This window comes from Macrosteles quadrilineatus, unplaced genomic scaffold (assembly GCF_028750875.1).
Source record: "Macrosteles quadrilineatus isolate MER2022 unplaced genomic scaffold, UCM_ALF_1.0 Scaffold_9__3_contigs__length_116548681, whole genome shotgun sequence".
Taxonomy (NCBI): domain Eukaryota; kingdom Metazoa; phylum Arthropoda; class Insecta; order Hemiptera; family Cicadellidae; genus Macrosteles; species Macrosteles quadrilineatus.
Window position 1 is genome coordinate 106,797,157 of NW_026542602.1, and position 8,864 is coordinate 106,806,020.

General features: G+C 34.0%; 1 protein-coding gene across 1 annotated transcript; it reads left to right on the plus strand.

Moving 5' to 3' along the window:
• On the plus strand, positions 1-8,158 carry LOC129003230 (acyl-coenzyme A diphosphatase FITM2-like). Its single transcript, XM_054431522.1, has 2 exons — positions 1-233; positions 4,702-8,158. Exons 1-2 carry the CDS (start codon positions 65-67, stop codon positions 5,784-5,786), a joined length of 1,254 nt encoding a protein of 417 aa, XP_054287497.1. The 5' UTR covers positions 1-64; the 3' UTR covers positions 5,787-8,158.
• The last annotated feature ends 706 nt before the right edge of the window (positions 8,159-8,864 follow it).

Genomic DNA, 8,864 nt, shown 5'->3' on the forward strand with positions numbered 1-8,864 from the left:
TCCACATTGTTGTCTTCATCTTCTTTTCGCTGTCTGTAGACAGACCAGGGTGGAACAGTGGAAGATGGGGGAGGACTTTGTCACCTTGCAGTCCCAAAATGGACAGAACATGTTTGTGATTGTCGTCGTAGATCCATCACAGCTCAAAGCTGCTTTGCACCAGATTCCTCAACAGGCAGCCGCTTACTCCAAGATCAAATTTTATGAAGACGAAGACAGTTCAGAAGAAGGAGGTAATTTTCTAATTTATCTTGTGTTTGTTAAGAGGTTTTTGTACCAGAAAGGCATTAGGATTTTGGAGACTAAACACCTTGTGTCATTAGTATATTCACTTCCCTAAATAAAGCATGTAACAAGTCGCAACAGTTGCCAAATTATTCCCCTATTATAGTTTAATCTTTCATAAAATAGACCAAGAACTAAAAATCTATTTAAAACTAACTTTTAAATACAGATCAACTATATACAAAAGGTTTTTAAAATATTTAGAAAGTGATTCACAAGACAGTAAAATATACAGCTTTTAAATACATATCTATCTATAAGGATAACATGGCAGAGTGTGCTTAGTTAGTTGACCTCAAATCCTCAAAAGAACTGATAGTTTTGTACAAAACACCTAAGAACTCAACCGTGGTTAGTGGATTGGTTTTCACACTCATTCAAATAAAAATATAGATTTTTCATTTTTACAATCCATCCATTTTGCACTTAAAATTTAAATATATGAATTTGAACGGATGGTGTTTTTGACCTCAAGGGACCTCAAAACGAAAAAGTAAATCGGTCCTTTATCCAGGTCTTACCATGAGTACTACAGTGTAATAGCTTATTCCCTATACAGGGTGAGTTTTAATTGTCCCCCCCCCCCAACTTTTTTCTACATTTTTTCAAATATCAATCCCAGACCACTTCCAAACATTGTTGGGTAGCAAGTACTTCATTTTGATAAGGTGGTCATTTCCGGCCGCCATCTTGGATCCGCCATATTGGATGCAAAATATTTTTTTCAAATGTAAAGGTGGAGTTGTGACCCATTATTTCAAACTGTATTTTTACCCTGATTACAATGCAGCAAACCGTTTTTAAAAATCTTGATTCATACCCAAGTTATGAGGACTATTTAAAACTTTATTTTTAGCCCATTTTAACATTGTGCATTTACAAACTAAGACCATAATCTCAAAATAGTATTAGATAAAGATAAGCATACACCACCATTCATTGTCGACGGATTTTCACTTATTTATGACTGATGAATTTTTTTGGGCCGCCATCTTGGATCCGCCATTTTGAAATGGGATAAATTATTTTAAATATGAAGGGTGTGTTGTGACCCTCATTTCGAACTACTTTTTTAAGCTAAACTCAATGCCGCAATCTATTTTTCGTAATCAAGTTTTATTTATTCATGTTTCATTGCAATATTTTTGTTAAAAATGTTAATATTTCAAAATCAAAATATGAAAATGAAAAATAGATCATCGAATTGAGTTCAGCTTAAAAAAGTAATCCAAAATGATGGGTCACAACACACCCTTCATATTTAAAATAATTTATCCCATTTCAAAGTGGCGGATCCAAGATGGCGGCCGAAAAAAATACATCAGTCATAAATAAGTGAAAATAGGTTTACAATAACTGGTAGTGTATATTTATCTTTATCTAGCACTATTTTGAGATTATGGTCTTAGTTTGTAAATGCACAATGTTAAAATGGGCTAAAAAAATAGTGTTAAAAAGTCCTCATAACTTTGGTATGAATCAAGATTTTTAAAAACGGTTTGCTGCATTGTAATCAGGGTAAAAATCCAGTTTGAAATAATGGGTCACAACCCCACATTTACATTTGAAAAAAATATTTTGCATCCAATTTGGCGGATCCAAGATGGCAGCCGGAAATGACCACCTTGTCAAAATGAAGTACTTACTACCCAACAATGGTTGGAAGTGGTCTGGGATTGATATTTGAAAAAATGAAGAAAAAAGTGGGGGGGACAATTAAAACTCATCCTGTATATATGGGAAATTCGCTAAAACATGTTTTTCCTTCCACCATGGAGCCAACATAAGATAAAATATAAATAATCTGTATTAATTAATATATTAGTGTATAATTTATTGATATGTTGCCATAACCCACGGCTGCCTTTAACTCCAGAACGCGGCGCCTGGTAGAATTGGCAACGGCAACGTCGCAATTAGGGTTGTTAAGTGCAATAATAGAGATCGATGTTTAAGTGTCATACGTCCCACAAGATAATATGGCAGACAGGTGACATCAGCTTATTAATTCGCACTTTATTGATTTAAATTTATGAACATAAATTTATTAAAATATTGAAAATAAAACATTCAGAATTGAAAACCAAAACAATATATGAATTGAAAATCTATATCAGTACACAGGCCCGGTCTGGCTCCATTGGAGCCCAGTACGTCATTTTAAGTGGAGTCAATATTTTCATAGAGTAACCAAGCTTTCGTAAATACACAAAAATACCATAGCTGCTTCCAAACAAAACAAAAGCTGTTACAACCCTACTTGCGACGTCGCCACTTCGAAGGCCGCGGCCTCATAACCTTTGCCATAACAAAGGTGTGCCTTACAGCACGGCCGCCTGAGGGTTCCCTACCCCCGCCGAAAAAACGTCAGAAAACCGCTTCGCGCGGTATCATAGCGATTCTAGTTTTAACATTTAAATTGTGAACCAAACACCATTTTGTACACAAAGAGTGGTTCTACTAAGTTTGCTTTTTAAAAAATGTCTATGCTTACGCAATCAAGGGCAACGACTTGTCAAAGTTAGTTAACTTTAACTGTAAAGTTCACTAACTTTGACAAGTCGTTGCCCTTGATTACGTAAGCATAGACATTTTTTAAAAAGCAAACTTAGTAGAACCACTCTTTATGTACAAAATGGTGTTTGGTTCACAATTTAAATGTTAAAACTAGAATCGCTATATGATACCGCGCGAAGCGGTTTTCTGACGTTTTTCGGCTGGGGTAGGGAACCCTCTTAACTCCAGGCCGCGGCCTTCGAAGTGGAAACGTCGCAAATGGTGTTCTAACAGCTGTTTTGTTTAAAAGCAGCTAATTGTATTCGTGTATTTACGAAAGATTGGTTCCTGGGCTATGACAATATTGACTCCGTTTAAAAATGTACAGATATAGATTTTTAATTGATATTTTTTCGGTTTTCAATTCTGTATGTTTTATTTTCAATATTTTAACCAATTTACATATGTAGCACAGATGGTTGGGCCAACGTTGGCCAACTGTGGGACAGTTGGTCGATGGTTGGTTGGAGCTTCCACAACCAACCAACCGTTGTCCAACTGTATATCTCGTAGTTGGGCCAACCAATATTTACAACTGTGGACCAACATTGGTTCATTGTTAATGAAATACATTAATATGCATTGCTGGGTATCATACATCAAGCCAACCGTTGTCCAACCGTTTTTCACTCCGTTGGACCAACAAAAGATACTTTTGTTGGACCAACAATGGTCCATAGTTGAGTTTACACGACTTTCATTGGGTCTAGCTTTCACAACATAATTATAATAAAATATCTGGTTTTACAATACCTTTATCAGTTCCAAAAGTTTCCAAAAGTTTTTGGAACTGATAAAGGTATTGTAAAACCAGATATTTTATATATTACAGTTCCGGCGCTACAACAATGAATTTTAATAATGCAAATATTTTTTAAATTAATATTCTTTAACTTATTTGCAACAATTTAAGGGGAAAGAGTAATTAATCATATAACAGGCAATTATAATAGCATTAACAATCTAACGGTAATTAATTAATAATTCAAATACCAGTATCCTCTCTAACTCCAAAAAAAAAAAACTACTTATGATGCCTTAACAGATTAACAGAATCACTGTGTAGTATCAAAAATGTTTGAAGTATTGCGACCATTGAAACTGTCGGCTACTCTTTCACCACTTGAAAACTCTCTATATCAGCAATCACAGATAGCTCAGTGGTAAAGTAAGAGGCTCATAAGTCGAAGGACCCGGGTTCGAGACCCGTCTGGGCCAAAAAAATTTTGTTCTAGTTTTTTTTCAAAATTTGTTTTTATGACCTATTTAATCAATTTACTCAACTAATAATTATGCTTTTCGTACTAAATCTTTATTATTTTGTGTGAAATAAAACGGTTGGACAATGGTTGGCTGGAAAACAGTTTAAAGAGGTGACATTTCTACCGTTGGCCAACTGTGTGGCTCCACAATTTACCAACGTTGGCCCAACCATCTGTGCTACATGGGATGTCCATAAATTTAAATTAAATAAATAAAGTGCGAATTAATGAGCTGATAGTTATAGGCGGTCGTGGCTGATGTCACCTATCTGTCTGCCATGTTATCTTATGGGACATCTGTCACTGAACAACACCACTTGCGACGTTGCCAATTTTACCAGGTCGCGGCCTGTAGTTAAAGGTGGCCATGCTTACACACTCGTTGGTACGATAAACTTTAATCGATGATCAAATTGAACTTCATCTCGACTCTACTCCTTGGAGTTTTTTCTCGCTGAATTGCATAGCAGAATGGTAATGTTTACTTACAAGCAGAAGCTAAGCAAATATCAAAACAGCTGACACATCATGGCGACAAAACGAAGACCATTACATTCACCTCCACAATCTAAATTAAATTTTCGTCCTAATGTTTCAGAAAATTCAAAATGGGAAACAAAAGGAACAAAACCACTTCCGGAGCCTTCGTCTGTGTCCAAGGTGATCCTTATGATGATATTACACGTCTGTCGTAAAATAATGTTCATGGACACTAGGTTAAAGGTTGCAATCTATTTAGCTAGCTTATTTGTTATTTCACTTCTTGCCGATGTTCTGCCCTTTCCTAAGACGTACTTTGCCAGAAAGGATAATATGTTTAATGTTTATTTCGTGAAGATTGCTTGGGGATGGACTCTAGTTTTATCTGTGCCATTTGTGGTCCTTACAAGTTCAACTTATTGTTGTGGCCGCAAAGACAAGATACTGAAACACTTAATACGATTAGGAGTAGCCACTTTCAATTGGTTTTTTTGGGTTCATCTGTTTGCCTACATTGAAAGCATTGTTGGGAGGTGCAACGCCAGGGGAGATAGGTTTCAAACAAAGTCCGCCTGTTTGGAGAAAGGACTTTTTTGGCAAGGATTTGACATATCTGGACACACTTTCATCCTTATCCATAGTAGCCTCACATTAATCGAAGAAGCAAGAGCGATTATTGGGTGGGATGGCATTGAAGACATGCTTAGAAATGAAGAATACAGTCGCACTCTCACTATCAAGGAGGTAAGCTCAAATCCTCTACGAAACCTGAACACAGCAGATTTGGACACTCTTAAATTTAACTATGAGAAGTATTCTCCTTATGTAAGAGGACTCTTTATAGCTATGACTTCAATCACAATTTTATGGGATGTAATGCTTTTAAGTACGATGCTGTATTTTCATAGCATGGTTGAGAAGTTCATAAGTGGTTGTATTGCCATTCTCATATGGTATTTCACATATAACTTTTGGTATCCTACCAAAGGTTTCCTACCATATATGCCTGGTGAGGGTGCTTTTAAATACAGAGATGCTAAATCGACTAAAGAAGTTCCTTTGATCAAGAAAAGATCCGTTGATAAGGGACAACTTCCAAGATTCATGGGAATGCCATTATATGGTCTGAGAAATGAGATGCCTCCAGAAAAGAGTGAAATGCTTGGAAATGATAATGGTTTAGGATTGTCGAGTCAATCATGAACTGGTTATTTGTGATTTAAGGCCATGCTCTCTTTTCTGGAAAGTCTAGCTTTAAGTTAATCGGTTTGTGTACCTTTTATAATTTATAGTAGGCCTATTAAAGATTAAATTCTAATAAGTTGTTGATTTGGTTCAAGTGATTTTATGTAATGGTTATTTGATATAGGCATACATGTTTAGTTTTGAAGAAAGCAATATTCGCTCCACCCAGTTTTTTTCCCATTCAAATAGTACTAAAGTACCGTTATTCAATATTCTATTACATTTATTGTTTACTTCTAAGCTAATAAATAGGTCTGTGTTACTAAATCATTATCTAAGTCTATGTATAGCTTTAAAAAAAACAATGGGTGTGTAGTCTTATGGTTAGCATCTCGGACTTTGATGCAGGAGGGACGGGTTTAATTCTCGGCCCATCCAAAGAACTTGTGGTGGACTGGTTTCCCTTAAAAGCCTGAATTCACTTCACAGGCATTGACACAGGCAAAAAAATTAGCCTAATAAAATGAGACTTTTTCACGACACTTAACTTTTTTTTACTTAGTGTAGGCCCTAACTTAGTTAAAAATTAAAATGACTTTTTATGACAAATTACCCCCCTACTTATTTTCTTGTGAGCATGTTTACACTATATCAGCCAAAATAGTACAATAATTTTGGCTGGGTTTTTGAAAGTATGTAGGCTACTGCAATTACTAGCCAACACAACTTAGATTTGAGCTAGTTGTTAGGCTTTCAAAAAGAAAAATATATATACATATAAATTATCTCAAATTTGAAATGCCTTAACACTTAACTATAAGCCATTCTTGCCATTTTATTACACCTAAGACAATTAGGCCTACATTTTTAAGTAAAACAACCTCCATTACCTAACATGTACTTATATAGACTTTTATGAATATAATGAATAATGCCTACAAAAAGATTATCTGTGGAGTGTTTCTTGCAGACCTCCTGGTAACCATAATCTTTGTTTACCACTAAGATCGTTAAATTGTAATATTTTGCATTTGTTTCATAATAATCCAGCCTAATAGAAATCTGGATTTGGGAATGAAGGGTCTTTTCCAACACCATTTGTTTAGGAGAAGTTTTGAACAAATATATCATAACGGCAGTAAGTTAACGTTTAGGCCTACTGTTTACTTTGAATCGAAAATAAGTTCACGTTAACTTATTCTTAAGGAATTTAAACTCTTAGTGCAGGGAATCAGCTCGGTCATTATGATAAGTTTAAGCCTTCATTTGTTACTAAATTAACTAGACATATCCTTCAAGCCATAAATATCCCCATAAATAAGTGGGTTCTGTAAATTGCAGCATGGTCTATTAATCTTTGAAATCCAATGAAAGTAGCCTATATATTTTCTTACTTTAAGGCAGTTTTACTGTATACAAACATCAAGCCATTAAATTTCCTAAAGTTGACCGGATTCTTTTAATAATATGGCTATTATTTAGATGACATTTGAACCAAATCACCTGTAACAACTACAAAATTCTCATCTACTCAATTAAGAAAATATACAAATTTAGAAGTAACAAAGCAAATAGGTCCTACCCTATTTAGATTTAAGGTGATGTGTCATCAATGTACAGTTTTTATCGACAAAGTTATAGATAAACTGCAGAAAGTTTACCAATTTTGCATCAGATGCTCATAATTAAGTCTTTGGTATGCTACTTAAATGTAGGTAAGGCCTCGCCATCTTGCATCTTTTATTAACTAATCTCTTTTTCTCATCTTATAACCAAAGCTCTATTTGGTTTTAATTGTAGAAATAATCAAAGAAATTAAGTACAAAATGTTAGATCATGATTATTGCACAAATAAATAAATAAATACATGTAATTAATTGTTATAGTAGCCTAACCTGTGCTGTTAAAAAACAAATTATTATTTTTTCAATACAAATGTCTTGTGTAAATAGCATCTTGCATTTTAATGTAATTGTATTTAAGTGACATTGTCTTGTTCTTGGAATGTTGTGCACAGTGTTTTATCTGACAATTTACAGCCTTAACCTTTTGCACTCAAATTGTACATAAATTAATATAGCCTATTTTGTATTTTTCTAAAAACTTTAATAGACTATCTAATTTAAAATGTTTTGGAATTTTTGTGAGTAGAATTTTAAATTTTTGCCTAAATGATTTTGTTATGATAAACTATATTTTTTGGAGATATTTTGTAATAAATATAAGTGTATGTATACTCTTGCTGAACATTCTTGTTTGAAATACCTCAGTGCTTTTAATTTATTTAGTAAGTTTTGTCATTTAAGTGAAACAGTGATTTTGTATCTCTGATAAGATATACATTTTGTTAATGTTTTGGTGTTTATGGTTTGTTACATTACAAGTTTTTACTGAACAGATTTTTCTACTTAATCTTCCTTTAGTTGAGTGATGTAGGCCTACTTTATTGACTTCAGTTAGAAAATTAAATCCTTCGTTGATTTTAAAACATTTTAAATTTTGAATAAGCAGACACAAATTTCATACTTAGAATATTTATAGCTTTCAATGAGAGTTTGAGTACACATTCTTGAGTTGATGTAAAATGTGAAAATTTTCAGTGACTTATAATCAGTTATTCCAATGCAAGTAAAACAAACAGAACACCAGCTTTGGTTGATTATAGTATTTGACTAATCTTTTATGGAAACCCCTATTCAGAATCACAAACAATTTTATATCTTAATGAAGTGCTAATGAGTGTGCTAATTACAATTGAAAACTAACACATGCTAAGACCTTGAGAGCTAAAGCCAAGAAGCTATCATCCCTTTACAATTTTATGTACTTTAAATCAGGCTGTATAGGGGTGAAAAATCCTACAGCAACCTGACACCTATGTCTTAAAATTTAATGCAAAGTTTTTAGTTAGCTCGTGCACCAGAAGTTAGCAGTGCAGAGTTTAATAGGCTATGTATAAATAATTTAGCAGTAATACAATGACATAGTGATGTGCTAAGTTGCTACAACTGTAGACTCAATTAGACTGTTACCATCTATATGTGAAAAAGACGCAGAGGCCACTGAAGTGACTGCCTCAATTTTCAATACCTTATT

Excerpts from the sequence above, each read along its gene's own strand:
- LOC129003230 (XM_054431522.1), top strand. The coding sequence starts at position 65 with ATGGGGGAGGACTTTGTCACCTTGCAGTCCCAAAATGGACAGAACATG. Across the intron at positions 234-4,701 it reads AGACAGTTCAGAAGAAGGAG|AAAATTCAAAATGGGAAACA; the intron begins GTAATTTTCTAA and ends CTAATGTTTCAG.